Consider the following 24,160-nt stretch of genomic DNA (forward strand, 5'->3'; position numbering starts at 1 on the left):
TTGCTCACAGTACAAGCTTTAAAAAAGTTTGAGTTCAAATAAACTGAATGCTATAGATTATGATCAAAATGGTTATAAAGTAATCAGGCCGGTTATAAAGTAATCAGGCTGGAAAGGCCTCTTGCCTTAGAATCCCAGGACTACAGAATATTAGAAGTGGACGAAACCGCTGAGACCTAAACAAACCCTGTTCATTTGACAAATAAAGACACCGAGGCCCAGGGAGGCCCAGTGATTTTTCTATACAAGTCCATGCTACATCCACATCTACCCTAAATTTCTCAGAGATAACATGCCTTTGATGTAATTAAGCAAATGACAGATTCCCACACCACCATATACTTTGCATAATTTTCTGCACTAAAACTGCAAACAAACGTGGAGATTGTCATGCTTTCTAACTCACTCAATAGTCACCTTATAAGCTTATACATTTGATACTTCTGCCAGACTGAAAAGTCATGATAGACTATAATTACTTTATTCAATAAGGTAAGTTGGGAAGGGAAGTTGTTGAGAGTCTATGGAAACCTATTTCTAGCTTTACTCTCCAATGTGTTTGTCAGCACACACTGTAAGCAAAGAAAGGGGGCTGCACTATTCTCTGTTACAAGAGGATGAGTCAGACTGACCTGATATTTATGTATTTCCTGTGATGCCCTTCAAAGGAGGGAGGATCCCCAACAAATGAGCTATTTAAAAATAAAATCCCAGATACACTTTTTTAATGCTCTGTTTGCGCTTTGAGAACTTCAGCTGTTCAGTGAATGCCTCTTTTTCAGATTCATCTCCCAACAACATTGAAAGCAAGTGAAAATCATCTTTCCCAAAATGCCAAATGCCAAAAAGGTCAGTGGGAAAACTCTGTGAGACCTAGGCAAAAGAGGAGGATGTGGTCTGGCTGGGTCTGGCCCTAGCCCCAGGCAGTGAGGGTGGTGGCAGAGGCAGCCAGGGGCAGGCACAGGCTGCTTCTGGAATTCTGAATCCACAGACTGTGGGGGCTCAGATGGCTGATACAAAATCCCTAAAGCCTGGGACAGTACACCCACCCCCACACCCACCCCCTGGAAGAAGAGTTCTACCTAGACAAAGAGATAGAAAGTCAAGTATTTGGCTAGGAAGATGAGTAAACATCATGAAAGAACTCAGACTATAAAATCTTACTTGAGTCAAAGCTCCTATATCAAAAGCCTCCAAGAGGAATATGAATTGGTTGCGGGCCATGGAGGAGCTCAAAAAGGATTCTGAAAATCAAGTAAGAGAAATAGAGGAAAAATTGGGAAGAGAAATGAGAGTGAGGCAAGAAAATCATGAAAACTGAGTCATCAGCTTGCTAAAGGAGCCCAAAAAAAAATACTGAAGAAAATAACACCTTAAAAAATAGACTAACCCACATGGCAAAAGAAGTCCAAAAAGCCAATGAGGAAAAAAAATGCCTTAACAAGAAGAACTGGCCAAATGGAAAAGGAGATCCAAAAGCTCACTGAAGAAAATAATTCCTTAAAAATTAGAATGGAGCAAATGGAAGCTAATGACTTTATGAGAAATCAAGAAATTACAAAACAAAGCCAAAAGAATCAAAAAATAGAAGACAATGTGAAATATGTCTTTGGAAAAACCACTGACCTAGAAAACAGATCCAGGAGAGATAATTTTAAAATTATTGGACTACCTGAAAGCCATGATCAAAAAAAGAGCCTAGATATCATCCTTCAAGAAATTATCAAGCTAAATTGCTCTAATATTCTAGAACCAGGGGGTAAAATAGAAATTGAAGGAATTCACTGATTGCCTCTAGGAAAAACTCCTAGGAATATTGTGGCCAAATTCCAGAGTTCCCAGGTCAAGGAGAAAATACTGCAAGCAGCTAGAAAGAAACAATTCGAGTATTGTGGAAGTACAATCAGGATAATACATGATCTAACAGCTTCTCCATTAAGGGATTGAAGGGCTTGGAACACATTCCAGAGGTCAGAGGAGCTAGGATAAAAACCAAGAATCACCTACCCAGCAAAACTGAGTTAATCCTTCAGGGTAAAAAATGGGCGTTTAATGAAATAGAAGACTTTCAAGCATTCTTGATGAAAAGACCTGAGCTAAACAGAAAATCTGACTTTCAAATACAAGAATCAAGAGAAGCATGAAAAGGTAAACAGAAAAGAGAAATCATAAGAGACTTATTAAAGCTGTACTGTTTACTTTCCTACATGGAAAGATATTTGTAACTCATGAGACCTTTCTCAGTATTAGGGTAGTTGGAGGAAATAGATGGATAGACAGACAGACAGATAGATAGACAAATAGATAAAGAACACAGGGTGAGTTGGATATGAAGGGATGATATCTAAAAATAAAATTAAGGAGTGAGAGAGGAATATATTGGGAGGAGCAAGGAAGAAATAGAATGAGGTAAATTATCTCACATAAAAGAGGCAAGAAAAAGGTTTCACAATGGAGGGAAAGATGGGGGAGGTGAGAAGAAATGAGTGAACCTTACTCTCATCAGATTTGGCTTAAGGAGGGAATAACATACACACTCAATTGGGTATCTTACCCTACAGGACAGTAGAGAGGAAGGAGGTAAGAGGGGGAGATGATAGAAAGGAGGTCAGATTGGGGGAGCAGGTAGAAAAGTTTCAGGGTCAAAGGAGAAAATAGAATAACTGAGGGGTGGGATAGGATGGAAGGAGTCTTTCACAACATTACTGTTATGGAGGTGTTTTGCATAACTACACATGTAAAACCTATATTGAATTGCTTGTCTTATCAATGGGGGTGGGCGAGGAGGGAAGAAGGGAGAGAATTTGGAACTCAAAGTTTTAAAAACAAATGTTAAAAAAATTGTTTATACATGCATCTGGGAAATAAGATATACAGGCAATGGGGTACAGAAATCTATCTCGCTCTTCAAAAAAGTAAAAGAGAAGGGATAAGAAAGGGGAATGACAAAAGGGAGGGCAGACAGGGGGAAGGGATAATCAGAATGTATGCCATCTTGGAGTGGGGGAAGGGGAAAGATGGGGAGAAAATTTGGAACTCAAAATCTTGTGGAAATGAATGTTGAAAACTAAAAATAAACAAATAGATTTAAATATTAAAAAAATATATTTATTCCCAAACCTGGCCCAACCCAAGTATCCACCTCAAGTATATTTCCTATCACCATATTTGTTTTCATACCTGAGGGCTTTCTCTGACCCATTAGCAACAATATTTCTGAATCCCCAATGTAAAGATACAACAAATCAATACATACATAGGAAGAGCCTGAGAGAATAGACTTTCCTCTGGAACCACCTTGGATTGCAGTATTAAGAGACTGAGTCACCTCTTTGGTTTAAGTTTATTCCTTTTATTTGTAGGAAGGGAAAGAGGAGTAGGGATGGGATCTGTGATTTCATCTCTATGGCAAGAAACATTCTAGTGAGGAACTTCTGCCCGCACAAATCAGAAAGTTCTCTGTAACTCGAGTCTGGGATTTTTTTTGTTTCATATTTTGAAAACTATATTTCAATACAGTAGGTTAACTTTGTCATCCTATTTATTTTTAATTTATAACATTATTCTAAGAAGGATAGTCTACAGACTTCACCAGACTGCTAAATGAGTCCCTACAACAATTTGTTATATAATGACAAAGTTTTTATTAATTTCATTACATTAGGGGCTCTTATGCCTGTGAATTTGGTTCCTGAAATATTTTGGTAATTGTATTTCTTTTTTTTAATAAGCCTTTTATTGATTTTTATCGTTTTACATCACCAATTTCACTCAGCATCCCTCTCTCCCTCCCAAAGATGCCTCCCATATAACAAATAACACTTTTAAAGACAATAAAAGAGGAAAAAACCCAAAACTAGTCAATACATCAAAAAAAAAAAAGTCTGAAGATACAAGCAATATGCAATGCTTATGATTTCCTGCCTCTACAAAGTGGTAGGTTGAGTGTTCTTTCACGTTTCTTCATTAAAGTCCTGTTGATCTTTGTAACTCTGCAACATTCACTTTGGGAAGTATTTCAGTTACATTGCTGTAGCCACTCTGTACATGGTTTTCTTGGCTCTGCTGACCTCTCTGCATCAGTTCATAGAGCTCTTTGCATGCTTCTCTATATTCAGCACATTCATCATTTCCTCCAGGATGGTCATATTCCATTATGTTCATGTTCCTTAACCCCTTTAACCATTCCCTATTTGAGGGGCAACTACTTTATTTCTACTTGTTTGCTATCACAAAAAGTGCTGCAGTAAAAATTTTTGTGTATATGGCGACTTTCTTCTTATTGATGGCTTCCTTAGAGTCACTGGTCAAAGAGTAAAGATATATTAATCACTTTATTTGCATAATTACAAATTGCTTGCCAAAGTGGTTGTATTGATTCACATCTCCACCACCAATGTGCCAGAGTGCCTATCTCCTTGCAACCTTTCCAACGTTCATTATCCCTATCTTTTGTCATTCTTCCCAGTTGGTAGGGTGCAAGGTGAAGTCTTGGGGTTGTTGTGATGTTCATTTCTCTTGTTTTTAGTGATGTGGAGAAGATATTTATATTTCAATAGAAGTGGCTGCCTTTGACATTTTATGTATTTTTATTTTATGTATTTAAAAACATTCCTTTGAAAAACGAACTGCTGCTGAGTGAAGTGAGAACCAGGAGAACGTCGCACACAGTGACAGCAACATTTGGGATGACCAACTCAAACGGACTTAGCTCTTCTCAGCAATGCAATGATCTAGGGCAATTCCGAAGGACTCATGATGGAAAATGTTATCCACATCCAGAGAAAGAAGTAGAGAGTTTGAACGCAGATCAAAGCATCCTATTCTCACTTTTTGTGTGTGTGGTTTTTCCCTTTTGTTCTGGTCTTTCACATGACTAATGTGGAAACATATTTACATGATTGTACATGTATAACCCAAATCAGACTGTCTGTCCTCTTAGAGAGGGGGGATGGGGTAAAGGGAGGGAGAAAAAAGTTTGAAACTCAAAATCTTATAAAAATAAATGCTGAAAGCTACTTCACATGTAATTGGAAAAAATGAAATAGTATTTACAGAACAAGTAAACAAACATAAGTATATTCCTCTGGGAAACATTACTTCACCAGCCTGAAAATGGGGGCCTCTGGCACTAAAAAGATTAAGAACCCCTGGTCTAGAGACCTAAGAGAAGAGGGCCCTGGACAAAGCTTGAGAAACCTCCAGGGAGGGTGTGTGATACAGAGGAACAGTCAACTTTTCCAAGCATACCAAGAAACTAGGATTTACCAGTTTAAATAAGCACGATTCTCTTACGTTCCAATTCGTTGTTAGTGCAATGAATTAATGAATGCAGCCGACCCTGGGAGCCTTCAGGAGCCTCCTCAGGAATTTCTGCAACCATAAACTCTATATTCAGGTGCTGGTTCTCTTAGAAGGCAGCAAAAACCTCAGGAATCCCTTGGTGGGTTTAACAATGGCCACCCCAGCTCCTCTAGGGTAAAGTGACCCAGTTGTTTCCACGTGCAAAAGGAGAAAGGAAAAGCCAAATAAACAGCTACTTCAAGAAAATTCCCACCAATGTGGGTGGTTCAGTACAAGCTTATTTTACTTATTTTATTTGTTTTCACTGAGCAAATGTCGTAATTAACTATTTCCTTATAAATGATGAGATAGTCACTTTCTGCAATTAGAAAACAATAAACTTTAAAAGTATTGACCCTGAGATATTAACATGCAATATTAATAGACACAAAGTAATTCCTCCATATATCAATGTGGATATATTTCAACCACTTGCTTTATTTATTACCAGAAAGAGAAATCACCTAAAGAACATAGAGATGCCTTCTACAGGATAGATGTCTTTCTCCCTTCCCAGGACATGGAGAGCCTCTGAGCCCCCAGAAAATGTAGCCCTCCTGCCCCGCTGCAGTAAAGCCTTCTCCAAGGAAAGGGGAGAGTGTTGCCATTCACAGCAAAAAGGGCAATGGGCCAGGGAGTTAGGAGCTGGATTCTAATTCTGCCTCCTCTGCCACTAACTGACTATAAGTGTGCATGGATTTCTTGGACTTCCTGGCCTGCACAATGAGGTGGTAAGGTCCTTTCCAACTCTACAATTGTTCGGTTCTCTTCTTCACTTTTCTGTAACAAGACCATACACAATCTGCGAATGCAACCCTCCCCTCAACCAGTCTTGATTATAAAAATTACAGTTTTTAGAAATGAAAGAAACCCTATACACTGCTTTGGCTACTAAATACTGGAGGAAAGAGTTTGAGAGCAGAGTGAGGAGCAACTGGAAGGAATGACAGTGGAAGGTATCATTCACCTCACTTTTCTCAGCTTTTATCCATAAAATGGACCTGAAATAGCAATTTCTGTCTCATATAGGTTTTTTTTTTATAAGGCTTAAATTTCTTAGTCAATATAAAGTGATTTGAAATCATTTAAAGTAAAATACTTCAGTTATGATTATCTAGGACAACTTCATCATTTTGTAGAAGAAGCTAAGTCTGAGAAGGGTCATGTGACAGGACCCTTTGAGGTCCAATAGTCCATACTCCTCATTTAATGGATAAAGAAAGGTGAAAGGAACTGCTCCAGACATGCAGCTAGCTCCTTGGTAAATTCTAGGTTCCCAACCATGCCATCCTTTAATACATACATTGGGCAACCTCCTCTGAGCCTACAACGGCTGCCTTCTCCTCTTTCTAAGCCTGTCACCACCAACCCAGTACTGAAGAGGTGAAAATTATGTCCAACCCTCTCCTAGAGCCTGTTGATGCTCTCCAAAATCATGTTCACTGAAGACCATGAGATCTCATATTCTCAGGGATGCCAAGGTCATATAACCATCAACATTGAGCAGTGACTTAAAAGTCAATATCTGGAAAATATTGTTCATTCTAATAAAATATCATTGGAAAGCATAATTTGGTGATGAATAAGAAAAAAATTAAAGGAAAAATTAAAGGAAAAAGTTCAAAGATAAAGAAAAATCACAAAGAAATCTACAGAAACCAAAATAACCAGTTGTAAAGAAGGTAAACACAGGCTGTGCAAGAGTAGTTTTCAAAAAGTATAAGCTTCCTTTTCCTTTTTTTCTGTTAAAATTTCTGTTTTAAATGATTTGTCAAAAACAAAACCAAAGAACAAAGCATCACACCGTTCTTTCCAGGACACTTGAGCCAGGGTTCCAATGATCATCTTTATTTTCTTTTCCCTCTTTTTTGACTCAACACAAAATCTGACCCTCGCTACAGTGGCCCAGAACAACCTGGAAAATTAAGTTTATTTCTTCTGGCAGTCACAATCTGTGCTCAGAAATATAAAACTGTTATTCTGAATAAATTTCAAAGTTCCACAAGACTAAAATTACTTTACTGAAAGAGGACAAAATGAGCTGTTACAGGGAGGGAAAGGGATTGTTATCCCAAAAGAACAGGCTGCTCTCCAGCTCTCACACCACCTCTTCTGTTTGGCAAAATAAACAACTCCAGACACTTGATTTTACTTTGTGTACCAGGCTAATAAAGAACTCCTAGGGCAAAAATCCTATGACAAACATTCATTTTGTCACCAATTTTAAAAGGATAAGTCCTGTTTCAATTTTGTTAAATGAGCAGCATATGTTTTTCAAGGTTGCTTTTTAAAAAATTTACATATAAATATGTACCTTGGTGAAAAAAACTACAGAAAAACAATTTATAGCTTTTTGCTAATGAGAATAATATTCTTGTGGTTATCTTTATTTCTCAGAGGATTTTAAAATTGCTATTTTGCTGAGAGAAAAGATATTTTCATTTCAGTTCTCAATATACTAAGAACAATATACTAAAACCTTTAATAGAATTACTTATTTGATTCTAGGTGGAATTCTGACCCCAGGGACTGTGCAGTTGTGGGTTCTTCAAGAAGGCAGAGACAGATGAGGTTCCCAATAACTTTGGACAGATCACAAAACTGGACAACTCTATTGGGAGGGAGAGGTGAACACTGAAGTCCAGTCAGGGAAGTTGGTCTAGCAGTCCTCCTGCTCAGCAGACAAAGGTCTTCACGTAAGAAACAGCCTGTCAGTGGATAGGAAAGATCTAGGACCGTAAGATGGGGAATCCAGGAACATCAGCCAAGAGATCAGTCTGCAGCCCTTCTTTCTCCCTCGATATAAGACAGTCAGAGGAAAGCAGGACTGGTGGAGGTGGATTTCACTACCTTTTATTTCCAAACAGGAACTGAATTTTTAAGGGCTACTTATTACAAAGCAAATTTTCATTCTGCCATTCCTGCATTTTTTTGGGTGTCCCCCTGCCAGAACAGCAGACCTCTGGAGCCAGGCACTCAAAGTTGTCCCACTGGAACTCTCCAACCTTACCTCCTTCCCCACATGACCCCATCTCCCTACTCCTTCCAACTCAAGACCTTGCAATATGTTCCCTCCTCCTTTCTGCCTCCCCAAATCACCACCTGAACATCCTTCAACACTGAACTCTGCTTCTGTCCCTTTCAGGAAGCAATCCACATAGTTCTTGGCTTCTTCTGAATTCCTACATGTTCATCACCCAGTACCCCTCAATGACACACTTCTTGTATTATTCATTTTGGTCTGGTTTTCTCCATAACTAGATTACAAACGTTTTCATGCAGGACCCTTGTGGTGCATCTTTGTATCTCTGCTGTTCCTACAACCATGCTCTGGACACACAGCATGCCCTCCTATCAACTGAAAGAAAAGTTTATCTGCAAAGCCTTCCATCATCCTCATTCCTCAGGGTTGTCCAGTTGCTTCCTACTGACTGATTACTCCAGGAAGGAAAGTGGACAGGATCACTTTTTCACCCTGAACTGCTGCCTAAGCAGCCCAGTCCCTGCTTCTACACTTGCCTCCTAACTTGAACAAAAGAGGAAACGCAAATTCAGTGCTTTGGTTTAAACGTCCTGTTCTGCCATCTGAGCCTGGGTTAAGAATGGAGTCTTGGACTTGTTGGGCCTCTACCTACAGCAAGAATGCTGGCTGTGTGATACATAGAGAAGTAGAAACAGCATGTCAGCAACCATGATGGTAGCCAAGGAAGGGACCACGAGAAGATACAGCACCGAACACTGAATCGGCAGTCTAGGATCCATGACAGCACAGAAACAGCTCATGGTCACTTGTAACCAAAGTATGAAGGTCTGTCACACATAAACCTGAAAAGGCTGACAATAATTCTTTGTCAGGCAGCTCATCTGAGGACACGGGACTGCCTGGGAAGTCAGAGCAAATCTAGCAGTACAAAAATGCAACCAAATGATGCCCTGTAGCAGGCTTCTCTTTTATAAAGCTGTAAAAAACAACCTGCCAAAAAGGTGGCTTGTGAACTGTTGATGGAAACACAACTAAGTGCCACATCCATACTTATTAAAAACCCTTTCATCTCCCCACACAATCTGGACAGAATATAGAGAAAAATTCCAAATTAATTCTCCTAATTCTAAAACAGTCCTAATGTTTTGATAGAACAGTAAAAAGTCATACCTTTTGGATTTCTTCAGGCAATGCATGTATGGGAATGTGGCGGTCCATACTTTCCCAAGACACACTTATACAAGTCAGAAGGTAAATACCTAAAAAATGTTGATAATCACAAACAGTCAGAATTTCTTATCTAATTGAGGGGAAAGTTAAGCAGCAAATATAAATTTGTGGGAATTTTTGAGGATGTCTTTCTATATAATCACTATTTCAATAGAAGTTTCATTGACCTTGAGTTTTCTCACAATACCCAGTTATTCTAAATCACAGGAAAAATCAAGTTACTGGCTACTCTGCTGGGTGAACAATGTGCTCTTATGACTCCTACTCTTAAAAAGCATTTCTAATCCCTTCCTTAGGACTCTTAAGGCCTAAAAGTATTTTCTTTAGTAATGTCTAACCACTACTTGCACAGAAATAGAGAACAGAGGTCAAAATCTTAAACTTTAAACGTACATATGTATATACACACATATGTATAAATATACATACATTTACTTGTTTCATTTTGAAAATCTCAATTTATGAAAAAAATTACTAGTAAAACAATGATTAAACACAGTACTTTAACTCAGAATATGATAGGGATGACAGTTTATTCTGGCATACTTTTTTAATGAAAATGTAAAAATCAAAATATTTATATTTCAGTTTCTTCCATTAAAATTTGTGCCAAAAAACACACAGAGAGTAGGCAAGAGGCTTTTTATCAACGCACCAAAAGACTGTGCCAATATTTTATTGTCAGTGGAGATAGCATAATCTCTTAATGCAAACATTTTCCTTTAATGGATTGTTATTTGATGATTATTCCTTAAGAAAGGTTTAAGTTCTCTATGCATCATTCAAAAGGCCAGAATGTTCTCAAGACAGGGGAGGGTGGTTGTTGTTATATTTTTTTTTAGTATCTCCCTCCTCCTACCACTGGCCAAGGGAACAGAATGCCTTGCCCACATGCTCCAGGGATCAATTACTGTTCAAATACCATTCTCTCCTTAGCAGCACTTTGGGTCCTTTTATATTATTCAGATGTTTGCTGCCACTGGGGGAGAAGATTAATTATTTTATTTGTTAAAACAAACACCCTTCCTAATTATTCAAGGTCATTGTGAAAAAAGTATAATATTAGCATCTTATTCTTCCATACAGACCGCAACAGAATCTATCATCATTCTTTTTTTGTATCTCAGAACAAACTGACATTAGCATAGAACAGACCAAGTCATGGATAACAATCTATTGTGAGGATGGAAAATTAACAAGATAAGTACTAACAGTATTTTTTCTTACTGTTATCCTTAGACTCTGGATTCTCAATCCCATACTGTATGAGGTTGATACATTATTTTGACTTTAATGGTTTTTTTTTACTAGAAATATTAGTAGGAATTCCTCATAACTTTATTTGACCTCAGAAGGTTTACTGTGGAATGGTATGTTATTTTCTATTTATTTCTCGGATATGATATAGATATATAGTTACAGATATCTACAGGCCAAGTACCTTTTCAACAATCTTTTGTTAGCATGGAAAAATGGTATTAAGGCACGTATTATTATAACTCTGCATGATATATCTCACTATAAGAATGACTGCACAAATGTCTCTATGCATATCCAAATAGTGTGGTCAAGATACCACAAGATACCACTATGCCACCTAAAGAAAATTCATTCACTCATTCAATAAATATTATCTAAATGTTCAAGAGAGACACAGAGAAGAAGAAGAAACAATTCTTATTGTCAAGTAGCTTAGACTCTAAAGGATGGGTTAAGATGGATCCATGACTTGGTATAATACAAGCCTGAGTATGAGTTTCGCAAGAGAGATACAAAGAAAGTATAATGAAGTTTCCAAGGTGGGAGAGCTCCAGTCCAGCCAACGGTTCTAAAGAAGGTCTCATTATGGGAGAATGTTTGAGCTGGGCCTGGGTCTTGGGAATGGTCAGGGCTCTGACAAGTCACAAGGCTGGGAAGGTTCTTCAAGGAGAGCAGACAGGATTAACAAAGTCCCTAAGCAGTGAACGGTGGGTCACCATCGGGGCAGAGTAGGCATTTTGGCCAGAGAACCAAGTACATTTATGGAAGACAAGGAACATTAGGTTAGAGTTGGTGGATTGGGGCAAGAACACCAGAGGTAGGGTCTGAGCTTCATAGAGATGCAACAGGGAGTTAATGAAAGTGTCAACAAAATTATTGTGGCAAGATCGTAAAAGAGGAATCGTTCTCCAATGGGCAGGAGAGCCCTCTTGATGCTATTGCAACAGCCCACCAAGAAGTAACAAGGATTCCCAAACAGATAAGTGGCCAGATTCAGCAAAAAACGGACGAAATCAACAGGCTGTATGCAGTGGCAGCTAGAGGGCTGGCCTGAATACTTTCTGTACTTACACTTTTTATTGTTATTTCAAGGGAAGATTTGATCTTAAGGAGGGAGGATTGGGCTTTTCTTCCCTCCTAAATGACTGTGACATAATGACAAGGGGTATGAATAAAACATTTTTTTTTCAAAGTAATGTGGGCCTGGTCTTTTGTAATATCAGTAGGAATAGAGAAAGTGGGATGGATTTGAAAGAACTAATTGTGATGTAGAAACAACAGAAGTCAGAGACTGATTGGGTGTAAAGGATGAAGAAGAGAAAGGGCTTAGGTCCAAAGTTTCAAGTCTGGGTAGAGATGCTGGATGGCGCTGCAGTGGATAGAAGACCCAAGTTCAAATCCAGCCTCAGACACTTATTAGCTGTGTGACCCTGGGGAAGTCATTTCACCCTGTTTGCCTCAGTTTTCTCTTCTGTAAAATGAACTGGAGAAGGAAATGGCAAATCATTTCAGTATCTTTGCCAAGGAAACCCCAGATGGGAAATGACTCAACAACAAAGAGGAGGAGCTTGCTGAAGGGTGACAACAGTAAGTTCTGTTGGGGGCACATTGAGATTGTAGTAAGACACCAGGGCAGGAGATAAGAGACTTGGGAATGATCCACAAAAAAAGTGACAGATAGTTGAAATTTGCAGAAATAGATGATGTAATAGTAATAATCCAATAATAAGCTTTATAAAGCCCTTTCCTTAAAGCAATCCCATGTGGCAGGTACTACAAGTATTTTAATCAACCTTTAACAGATAAGGAAAGGGAGGCTCTGAAATGATCAGTCCAAAGTCACACAGCTAGTAAACAGCTAAGATAGGACTCCAAATCAAGTCTTTGGACCTCAAGGTCAGTACTTTCCCCCCTAAATCATAAATAAAGAAGAAAGCCTAAGACAGAGTCTAAGGGAACAGCTGCATTTATGGGGTGGGAAAAGAGGAAACACTGATGGAAACAGATGGAGCAGTCAGGATGGGTAGGAGGAAACCAGGCTAGTGGAAGCCAAGGGGCAAATATTTCAAGAAGATGGACAGCGTCAGATGATGCAGAGAGGTCAAGAATGAACACGAGCAAGAGCATGTGATATGTACATGAGGGTGTCACTGGATAGCGTTTCTATAAGGTGGTAAGAACCAAGGGGAAAAACGAGATTATAAAGTAACAAGAAGGCCAAAGGAGTAGAGGCCTGTTGTCTTACAGGTACTACAGATACAGACTGGTACCAATATAATCCCTCTACAGCTCAGCACCAGATTTGCTTTGGTTGAAAATTTCATCACTTCAAAGTCAAACTGAATGATGGCACAAATGGATAAAGCATAGACTTAAAGTGTCAGGAAAACCTGGGTTCAAATCCTGCCTCAGATACTTACTAGTGGGGGGGGATGCTGGACTAATTGCAGCCTCTGTCTGCCTCAGTTTCCTCATCTGTAAAATGGGAATAATAATAGCATCTCCCTCCCAGGGATATTGTAAAGATCAAATGAGATAATACACATAAAGAGCTTTTCAAGCCTTAAAGTTACATAAATGTTAGTTATTATTCTTATCCTCTCTGACCTTACCTGGGCTGGGCCCAGGGGAACAAAGCTAGAATTCCAAACAGTGGCTTTACAGGATGCCTTCTCCACTTGGTAATACATACCATGTATGTGCATATATGTGTGTGTATGCATGTGTATGGTACGTGTGTACACACATACACACACATATGTATATACACACACACACACAGCTGCAGACCCTTTGCAAATGTCACCTTATTTAAGGCTTGCAAGAGGCCTGTGAGGCAGGTACTGCAGGGCACCATCACCATGCCCATTTTACAGATGAGGAAGTGGTAGTTCAGGTAATCAACCTGCCTGCCTGAGGTCACACATCACACCACTTCTCCAGAGGCAGAACCTGCCAGGGGCCTCAAGCTTCTGACAGGGCCTTCGGGAAGTCAGGGCTGTCTCCACATAAGCAGGCATCAGGGACAGAAGTAAATGTTGCCTTTTCAATAGGTTTCACAGAGAGAAGCGTCAGGAGAGCAGTAGATTCAGGTCATAGGTGACTGATAAAAGGGGCAGAAAAGACATGCATGTGTTTTAGAAAGAGGACAAGCGGGTCCTAGGGTAGGTGAGTGGAGATATGGAAGGGCTTTACCGATATGATACAGCAGCCTGGGCCTGTGGCCAGATGAGGAAGGATGGCTACCAGGACTCCTCTGCCCACTTCCCACCACCACCACATAAGAAATCAGGAGATCCTTAAAGGCAGAAACCAGTTCTTTGGGTGTTTTTGCGCTGGTGACTAGAACAGTGCCTTCCATATAGTAGTAGATACTTAATAAATGTTTGGGAGGTGCTTGTTGTTTGTCCTTTGTTCTTGAAGAGGACCTCGACATCACAAGGGTGATGCCATGATGTGCAAGTGAATTGGATTTAAGTGAGGCAGGGCTGTGCAAAGACACCTGCCTCACTTTCTCCTCCACAGCCATTTGGGTCCAGAGGTCAGATATAGATCAGGAGGACCAATGATGGCCCCCAGAAGGTGGTAAGGTAACCGTGGCAAGGAGTAAGGGAATTTTAGGCTCAGAGACCTAAGAACAAAAGGGTGAGTGAGGCCTGGAGAGAACCTGTGAGATAGAGAGAAAGGATGGTGACAGGGCTCTTCTCAGTACCCATCTTCTTAGGAAGGTGGGATGGTGGTCACCAGTCCAGACTGACAGGGCTGGTAACCCAAGGAGAACAGGTTGGGAAATTTGCCAGGGGGAAAGTGGGAAGGCTGATTTAAGGACTGCAGGAGAGCAGTAAAGGCCCACCAAAAACGTCCCATCTTTGTCTTGGTTTCAACTTCATCAAGGCAATTATCAAGGGAGCCAAGTCCTACCTACTCACCAGGCGCCTGTCCTAGCACATTCTAAGCTTGGGGAGCTTCCTCTGAACTCATCACACATTGGGGAAGAGCACCAAATAGCTGCTCAGAAGCTGTGACTGAGCCCTCCTCACTCCATCAGGGCAATCATGGGCTATTGACTCATGCCTGTTCCCCATGGCCCCTCTGTAGGTGGGAGCAATGCTCCTAATATCAATCCAGCCTAAATATCTTCCTTGGAAGGGCCAAGTGCTCTGCTTCGTTTCCTCACTCGCCAGAAAATTGGCAAGGCTTTAAAAATGGTGCTTGAGGCAACTGTGTAAACCTTGGCCCTTTCCTGAAGGACTACTGACAAGTGTGGAGTGTGGAAGCAGGGAAAGAAGGGGGGGGTGGTGAACAGAGAGGCCTCATGACTCTATAGAGTGACCTGTTTTGAAAGGAAGTCAGCCAGTAAGGCACAAAGAGGGGAAATCAGGGAAGGGGTAGAGGCTCAAGTGGAGAAGAGAGGGAGAGGGACAAAAGGAAGCAAAGCAGGAGGGAAGATTTGGGTTTAAAGGAGGAGAGGAGAAGGAGAAAGGGGGAGGGGAGATGAGGAAAATAGAAAGAAGGTGAAAGGCAGAGAAGAAGGCGGAGAGCAGAAAGGAGGATGGATAAGGAAGGGAAAGGAATCTATATAGCACCTACTCTGTGCTGGGCACTGGGCTAAATGCTTTTTCACAAGTATTATCTCGTTTGATCCTTACAACAACCCACAAGATAGGTGCTCTTATTATCCCTATTGTATAATGGAGGAGACTGAGGCAAATGGTGGTCAAAGGTCATAGGCTACTAAGTGTCTGAGGTCAGATTTGAACTACAGCCCAGTGATCCAGCGCTAACCACCTGGCCATCAGCTGTCTCAGGAAAAAGAAAGGGGAAAGGATGGAGAAGAGGGGATGGGAAATAAAGGGAGAGAACCCCGGGGGATGGAGGGAGGGGTGGGAATGCAGGAAGGAGATGGAGGGAATGAGACAGAAGAGATGGGGATGGAGCTAGAAGGACGTGAGGATGGAAGGAAAAGAAACGAAGAGAGGAGAGGTGGAAAGAGGGAAACGAGTTGAAAATGGGGATAGCAGAGGAGGATGGAACAGAAGGGAAGGAGACAAAGGAGGGAGAGGAGGGAAGGATGAAACGGGGGATGAGAAGAGGGACGAGGTTAAGGGAGGAGAGCAGGAGGAAGAAGGAAGGAGGGATGGAGGGGGGAAGCGGGACAGAGAGAAGGAATGAAAGGGGGAGGAGGGACAAGAAGGAAGAAGGAATGGGGGATGGGCAGGGGAGGAGGGAGGGGGGATGGGCAGGGGAGGAGGGAGGGGGGGATGGGCAGGGGAGGAGGGAGAGGGATGGGGGATGGGCAGGGGAGGAGGGAGAGGGATGGGGCATGGGCAGGGGAGGAGGGATGGGGGATGGGCAGGGGAGGAGGGAGAGGGATGGGGGATGGGCAGGGGAGGAGGGAGAGGGATGGGGCATAGGCAGGGGAGGAGGGATGGGGGAGGGGGGAGGGGCAGGGGAGGAGGGAAAGGGATGGGGCATAGGCAGGGGAGGAGGGAGAGGCATGGGCAGGGGAGGAGGGATGGGGAGGGGGGATGGGCAGGGGAGGAGGGGGCGCCAAGGCGGGGAGCACGCGGCCGCGGGGCCAAGGGAGCAAGCCCCCCACGCTCTCGGCCCCTCCCTCGCAGAGCCCCCGCTGACGAGGCCCCTCAGGATCAAGGTCCCGGCTGCGCCCGGGGAAGGGGCAGCGTCCCCGCCCCAGGCCCGGAGAAGCGTAGCCGGCGTCTCACCTCGACCTCGGCTCCGCAGGGTCGAAAACGGCTTTCCCAGTCACCTAGGCAACCGCGCTCCCGGGAGACGTCGGGACGTGATGACGTCATGGCCCACGCCGCCTACGCGGAAGCGCGGGCTCGCCTTTCCACCTCGGCCCGCCCCCACTCTCCAGAGTGCGCGCGCAGGTCCCTCGGGCCGGGACCGTGGTCATCACGCTTGCGCATGCGCGGGGCGGGGTAATTGGAAATGAATGGAGAGGGGAAGTGAGGGGCGGCGGTGCGGGGGCTGTTGGCAGGGGGTGCGGAAGCGGAGCTGGGGGCTAGACTCTCTCTGAGAGGCACGGCTGTCAGAGCCCCTCCGCCCCCCTCGTGGGCCCTTCCGGTGCGTCATGCAGCCCGCCTTGCCCCGTGTGACAGATGGGGAACCTGAGGCCTAGAGGCTCGTTGGTCCAGGAGCGGCCCCTGCCCCTCCCGCAGACCGCGGTGTTTGTGTGGGGCGGCCCTGCGGGAGCCCCCGTGGGCGCTGAGCCCGAGTCCGAGCCCCCTGCAGAATCCCGCGTGACAGCAGCCCACGCGCCCCCCCCCCCCACGTTATCCGGATCCCCCTCGTCTGCCACTCTCCCGAGCTCCCCGGCCAGGAGGGGTCGTGGGCAGGCGCGTGTTCGCGTCCATCCCGGAGGGGCCATGATGCCCCCAGGGACCCCACGAGGCCCGTGATGCACCTGGGGACTCTCCCAGCCACGTGCTGCGTGCACCCTGCAGGGAAGGCCCCTGCAGGACCCCAGTCACGAGCGTTCGCGACCAGTGTTGCTGTTCGCCCCCTTCAGTCATGTCCGACTCCGAGACCCCACTGGGGCAATGCCCACATGCGTTATTTCCCCCCCACGTGGTCTGTTTCTTCTTGGAGATGAGGGAGGAGGGGTGCATGTAACATATAATCCCCATAATGTGGTTTGTTTCCTCTTAAAAAGGGTGAACAGGCATAAACCGATAGGGAACTGGGAGGAGAGGGGGCACAGAGGGCAGTCAGCCCAGGGAGCGGGCAGAGTCCTTCGGGGCAAAGGGGGGGGGTGCTGTGCGTGCCAGCAAAGGCATGAGCTCCTCCACGTGCTGCAGAGCACGCGTTGGCTGCGCTGCCCAGAGATAAAGCACGATGAGAATTAGGCCAGGGTTGTGCAGTGCCCTCCACCAGTGGAAAAAGCTGCTCACCACAGGTAAAGGCAAGTTCCTTCAGCGTCCCGAGGCCAGGCTGCCCAGCAACACAGTGCCTGGGAGCAATGTGGGGAGCCCGCAGCTGCAGGACTGGATCCGGGCTCCCACTTGATTTCATCCAAGGGCATACAGTCCTTGGTTCAGGGAGCTGGAAGACTCCTGCCCTGGCCCTTACCTCAAACTGGAATTAAGTGTTCTGCTCATGGAGCTGCTCTATTGAAGTCTCTCCAGGATTAAAGACTTCTGAAAGCTCTGGACAGTAGTCTGCTCCTCTCCCCCTCCCCAGGAGGTTTTAAGCTCTTTTAGGATGACTACCGTTTTTTAATCTTTATGCCTCTTGCACCGATTAACTGTTGAATACACATTTATTGAATTTTTGAAAGAGTATTTTCATAAGGATAACCAGAGTGCTCTGGAATACACCAGACTGACATCCCAGAGTTTATGATCTTCCTCTTTCAAGCTCATCTTTTTGCTTTCTCTGTTTCTGTAGCTGTCAATTCATTCGTCTTTTCCCCTTCCTTTCTTTATTCAACTTGGTAATCTCCCTAACTTACCTATTTATAATGTGAAATTGGTAATAGAATCATCGATTTAGGTCTGAGGTTCTCCAGTCCATTTGAGATCATCTCCAACTCCCCTCATTTTAAAACTGAGGACACTGAAGTCTCCAGAGGCCAAGTGACTTGTCTAAGGTTGTGTGAGTGGTTCTTCAGTCTCCTCATCTGATCTCTTCACTATGCTTTTTGGTTTTTTGGACCACAAAGGACAAATCTAGGAATAAATGAATAGGAATAAGAGGTAAAATTTAGCTTGATATCAGGATGTTTGCCAACAATGAGAGCCATCCCAAAGTAGAAGAAGCTACCTCTGGAGGTAGGGGCTTGGCCCTTTACTGGAAGGTTTTCAGCAAAAAATGTCTGACCTTTTTAACCACTCCTGTGTTTCCATTTTCATATATGAGTTGGACTCTAGAACCTTTGAGGAGATCTCTTCCACTTATGGAATTCTGTAATGGACCTGACTTTGCAATAACTAAATAAAAGAGTAATTGCCCAAAAGCTGTGAGGGTACCTAGCTGGAAAATTAATTTTAGCCTATATACTTATTTTATTCATTTCTCCTCTTGGTTCTGCCTCCCAGTGTCAAAGCCCAGTACAGTAGAGCTCTTATAGCTTCAAGTCACTTTTTCTCTTGTCTCAGCAGACAGGCTCATTTATTGCAAATAGAAGGCTTGTGTTCTCTGTCTTGTTCCAGTTTTTAAAACTGCTGTAGTGGCATTTAAACATTTTTCATCATGCTGCAGTTTCTTACTATAAAGTTAACCCCCAAATAGCTTTCTGCTGGGTGCTGGGTGTGCAATTTTTGATCTGTACCTTTTTTGTGTAGAACATAAACTAATTGAAGGTAGGGGACTATTTTGTTCTGTCTTTGTGGTGAACTCTGGAGGCACTTAAGAAATGTTTGTTTTATTGAGTTGAAATGGCTTCCTCCAACATCCTTGAAGTCTGTCTTAATCTGAACAATATAAATTTAAGTAACCTATAAAAGTAGAATACTAATATTGCCCAAATAGCTCTTATTACTAAGAACTCAGGGCTTTAGGATCTATTCTGGGATAAATTTTAGTATGCAGATTCATTTTAGTTTTCTGAGGTTGTAATCATTAAGCCACTGATGGAACATGTCAGGCTAGTGAAAAGGAAAAGGAACACCTGGAAAAGTTCAAAGGAAGCCCAGTTTCATAAAGGGTGGGTGTCTTAGATCCTAATGAATTCATTTGTGACAGTGATTGCGGCCTCTTCATTTCTTCCCTGCCAAAACCCACAGGTGTACCTAATATGCATCCGTATTCCTTGCATAAATCAATAGAAATGTTTCATTTTTTTTAAATGCAAAGAGTTCAAACTGCCACGGCACCCATCTAAAGCTGCTTTGTGGAACTGGATGCTCACAGAAATAAGGTGGTGAATAATTCCAGATCAACAAAATTAGCTAGTTTCCTTTCATCCTGTGCTGCAGCTCTGCTGAGGGAGATCTTTTCAGAGCTGAAAAAAATAAACATTTTACTACTTTAACACTTTCAAAAAACAACTCACCCTCATCATTAACTGGTGTAAAAATTATAGCTACTGAACTGTTTGTGAGATGGTTTTTCAGAGATCTGCCTCATTGCACTGAAACCCAGATTCCCATAAGAGCATCTCAGATGTTGGCAATTGCTTAGATTGGGTTTGGGGGAAAATACCATGTGCTATGTAAGGTGTATGATTCTATACTTTTAAAAACTTAGATTGAGTTTACAGACACAATTATCTTCTCATCTTGACATATTTTCACCAAAATTTTACATTTAGATTTTTTTCTGAAGTGCCCCGCCATGGGCCTACAGAGCTGTAAAAAGGGCTTAGAATTGTTTTATCTCTTCTAAATATTTTGCATGTGCGTATCTAAGTGCATATTGTCTCACCCTATCCCACCCTAGTAGAATATAAACTCCTTGAGGACGGGTCTAGTTTAGTTTGTGTCTTTGTATCCCCAACACTGAGGACATTGCCTTGCACACAGTAGGCCCTCAATAAATGCTTTTTTAAATTAAGCTGAATGATCTATCAAAGGAATAATACTCCCCCACCCCTGGGGTCACGGGCATGGGGGAACAATAAGGAAACGTCCTTGCAAACAGTACCTAAAACGAAAGCGCAGCAAAATCCAAATTTAAATAATACGCAAATTTGGGGCCCGGTTTTCACTATCCTTTTAGCTGCCTTACTTGCTTAGGGCATTAATCATTGTTCCCCCCTCTTCCCACCCCTGATTTACCTGCATATCTGCCAACATTTGAATTCGAATTCTTTAAATAGCCAGAGATATCTAGGGAGGAATGTAACTTTTGTCTGCGGATTAGGCTGGAGAAGTTTGTAGCTCCTGGCATCTTAGAGGTCCCCCCCATTTTATAGATGTGGGTGGGTGTGACTGGGGTTTGGGGGTGAGATGCCATACAGGACCGGATGTTTTAAATGAAAGCGTGTGAGTGCAGGATTTTTTAGTAGGAAAGCTGCTGTTATCTCCCAAAGAATGGGGGAGGCTGCGGGGTGGGAGGGCCTTCCGTCCAGATGACCCCCAAATGGTCCAGATTCTATCTTGTTTGTACAGTTGTCTGCATGTGACCTCCCCAAAGGGCTGCCAGCTCCTTCGGAGCCGGGGCTGCCGCGGGCCCTCCTTTGGAGCCCAGCGCTCAGCACGGTGCCTGGCACTTGGTCGGCGCTTGACGGAAGGTGGCTGATTGTTTAATTGCTGGCTTTTTTTGCTGCAGCACCGGGCACCGTGCCTGACACTTGAACCAGTGCTTACAGACTAGGGACGGGAGGAGAGGGGGCGAGGGGGCTTCACCGCTTGGGTAAAGTCTCCGAGTGGGTGCTCAACCCCGAGAAGGACCTGCAGGCCTGGCCTCTGCCTGGGCACACCTGTGCCCAGGTGCTGCCGGGCTGCTCGCTCGGTCACTTCAGGTGCACCCCGTATGCAGCTCGGACCCGGAGCCTCTCCACTTGAAAGGTCCTCTCCTCGGCCCCTGCCCCCCACTAGCCTGCTGAACGGGAGACGCCCCGTCCTTGCATGGGGCCTGACCCAGAAACGTAGCGTGCCTGGGCTCCGGGCCGCTGGGTTATAAAAGGGGCCAGGACTCCGCCCCCGCGGGCACCTGCGCACGCGAGCCGGGCAGGCTTCGCCCTTCCCCCGCCAGCCCCCGGGCGGCAGCTGCAGGAAAAGCGCTCGGAGCTCGCGGAGGCCGGGAGCACGAAGTGCGTGCCTGCGCGCAGCGCTGTCCATCCCCGGGATCACGCAACCCAGAGAGCCAGCCGTAAGGAGAGGCCTGCGTGCCAGCCCCACAGCCACGTGGGGTGCAGGCTGCCGGGGCCGCACGCGAAGCCGGGCCCCGCCAGGCTCCGGGCCAGTGCCTGGCTACACCCCCCAGCCCTCCCCTGTCCTCCGGGCACGCTCAGGCTGGGCTCACGTTTTCCGGCCGCGGCGTCCTTCTGGACCGGGCATCCCGGTGCCCATAGAGGGGCTCCTAACTCTGGGATTCCCTTCACTCTGTGCGCCCTCCCGCAGTGTCCTACCCTGATCCCTGGGGCCGAAAGGCGGCCCCCACCTAGCTCTGCTCGGGGCTCCCTCCTTGCTCCCTGAGTCGTGTGAGCAGAACATGGGGAAGGAAGGACAGAGACCAAGCCCGTGGGTCCCAGGGTAACCACAAAACCACTGGGTCTTGTTTCTGTAGGGGAGGACGCGAAGGGGCAGGAAATAGTCTCGTGCAGTTGGTGGAAGGTGCTGGGAGAAATTCCAGACCTGCTGCGCCCAGCTTCCTTCCTTCACCTGGACTCTTCGCTCCTAGGACCAGACCTCCTGCGCGCTGGAGACTGCAGAAAGTTGGGAGGGCTCGCTTTAGCATCCGGGAGAAGTGAGGACCCCAGGAAGCTGGACTTTTAGCTCCAGAACAGAAAACTGAGGCCCAGAGGTTTTTTAGAACAGTCCTCAAGCTCACGATGGTGAGAACTAGAAGAACGAATGATTTTACAGATGAGGGAACTGAGGCCCAGGCAGGAAGCAGGTCATGGGATCATAACTCTAGAACCAGAAAACACCGTGCTGGTCACGTAGTCCAGCCACATCCTCTTATGGATGAGAAAATGGGCCTGGAGAGGTTAAATAGTTTATATCAAGTATCTTTGGGGAGATCTGAACTCGGGTTCAACTGTCTCCAAGTCCAGCACTTTCCATTGTACCCCCTTGAGCCCTGTGTTTTCAAATCGAGACTTCTTTTCAGGGCACGAAACTGCCCCCAGCACATCCCCATCCCCTCAAAGGGGTCACTGACTCGCAGTACATGAGGCATGGAAATGTGACCTTGACCCAGCGGACCGGTCTGGCTTTTTATTCGTCTCGGCCGGACTTAGCGCAGTGCCCGGCACGCAGGAAGTGCTTAACAGATGTTTATTGATCCAATAGGTTCAGACCCTAGCTTCGTGTGGGCTCAGACACCACTTCATTTCCTTATTTCCGTATATGTCAAATGATGGATTGAACTGCATGCTTTAGAGAGGGATCCTACGTGCGTTCCCGAAAGTGCTTCCAAGGACTTAATCCATTTCTAAGCCCTCCTCCCTACGCACGCACATGCACACGCACATGCACACGCACCCAACCCCTCCCTCTCCCCACAGCTGCCCGGGGGAAATGAGAGAGCTTAGTCCAAAGGGTGTGAAACAGAAAATGGGTCACTCGGGAGACAACCAGGCTCGGTGCGTCCCCACCCTAGATCCCCAGTCCACGTAGCAGGGTTTGCCGGGTGACTCAGAAGCCCCCCAAGCAGAAGCCCGTCGTACTTGTGGGGTGACTAATTGGAGGACAGTCCGGCTCCTCCTCCTTTTCCCAGAACTGTGGTAGGGATAACCTTTTGGCCGGGGGCGCGCTGGAGGGAAAGTCGGGGGGTGGCTAATGGGCCAGGGGCGCTCAGGTGAAGAGGGGGAGAGGGGGGAAGAGCGCTTCCTCGCCTGATGTAGGATCCCTGCAGAGAGTCCGGGCAATCTGGGGCCAGATGTTTCGGAAGTGCGAGGTCTTTAATTACAAGTCATCATGAAAGAGAAACCCCGTGGGCCCTTTGATCCAGGCGAAGCTGCAGTCGTCGCCGCGCTTTTGAACATCTGCTGCTCCGAGAGGCCCCCCGAGCCTTCCGCCCCAGCCTCTGAGAAAGGCTGGGGAGGGGGCGGGGGCGGGGCCGGCACTGCGTCTGCTACGAGCTCCTCTCACGCGATCGCCGTGTCAGTTTCTGGGGAAACGAGTGTCGTGACGACGTGCGATGAGATCAGTTTTAATAACCTCGGAGCTAGGGCTTGTGAAATGGGGCGAGTCACGCAGCAGCCGGCGAGAACCCACAGCTGGAAGGGGGCTGGCGTGGCAGGACACGGCTGTGCCTCAATGGATCCCGTCTGCTAGCTCCATCGCCCGCTCCAGAGGCTGGCCAGACACACACCTCCCTCCCCGGGGAGGGCTCCAGGGAGAGAGGAGCCAGATCTCTGGACCACCCAGGCATAAAAGTGAGGGTGTAAAGCTGCAAGAGAAATAACCTGTGGTCAGGAAATTCTCAGACACTTACCAGTTGTGTAGCCCTGGGCAACTCACTTCATCTTGTTTGCCTCAGTTTCCTCATCTGCAAAATCAGCTGGAAGAGGAAATGGCACGATCTGCCAAATAAATCCCAAATGGGGTCACAAAGAGCCAGACATTACTGGGGAGGAGGGGGGGACGCTGAACAATAACAGGAAATCCTTGCCACACGTGAGGGGCAAATCCAGACTCGAAGCCCACGTTGAAAATGAGCCGAAGGACTGCCTAAAGCTGAATGAGTGGCATATAATGAAGATAGGGACCA

General features: G+C 45.1%; 1 protein-coding gene across 2 annotated transcripts in view; it reads right to left on the reverse strand.

Annotated features, from left to right (window-relative positions):
• Nucleotides 1-16,674, reverse strand: part of LEKR1 (leucine, glutamate and lysine rich 1) — a 180,051-nt gene extending 163,377 nt beyond the window's left edge. For both annotated transcript variants that reach the window (XR_011969148.1, XM_072618650.1), the window contains exons 1-2: nt 16,540-16,674; nt 9,497-9,585 (exon numbers count right to left, since the gene is read on the reverse strand). Coding sequence is in view for 1 of the 2 variants with exons in the window: in XM_072618650.1 (XP_072474751.1) it covers nt 9,497-9,544 (48 nt within the window). In the remaining variant the exon portion in view is untranslated. The remainder of the gene's footprint in view (nt 1-9,496; nt 9,586-16,539) is intronic.
• Nucleotides 16,675-24,160: the final 7,486 nt, after the last annotated feature.

The sequence above is a fragment of the Notamacropus eugenii genome, chromosome 6 (assembly GCF_028372415.1).
Source record: "Notamacropus eugenii isolate mMacEug1 chromosome 6, mMacEug1.pri_v2, whole genome shotgun sequence".
NCBI classification, from domain to species: domain Eukaryota; kingdom Metazoa; phylum Chordata; class Mammalia; order Diprotodontia; family Macropodidae; genus Notamacropus; species Notamacropus eugenii.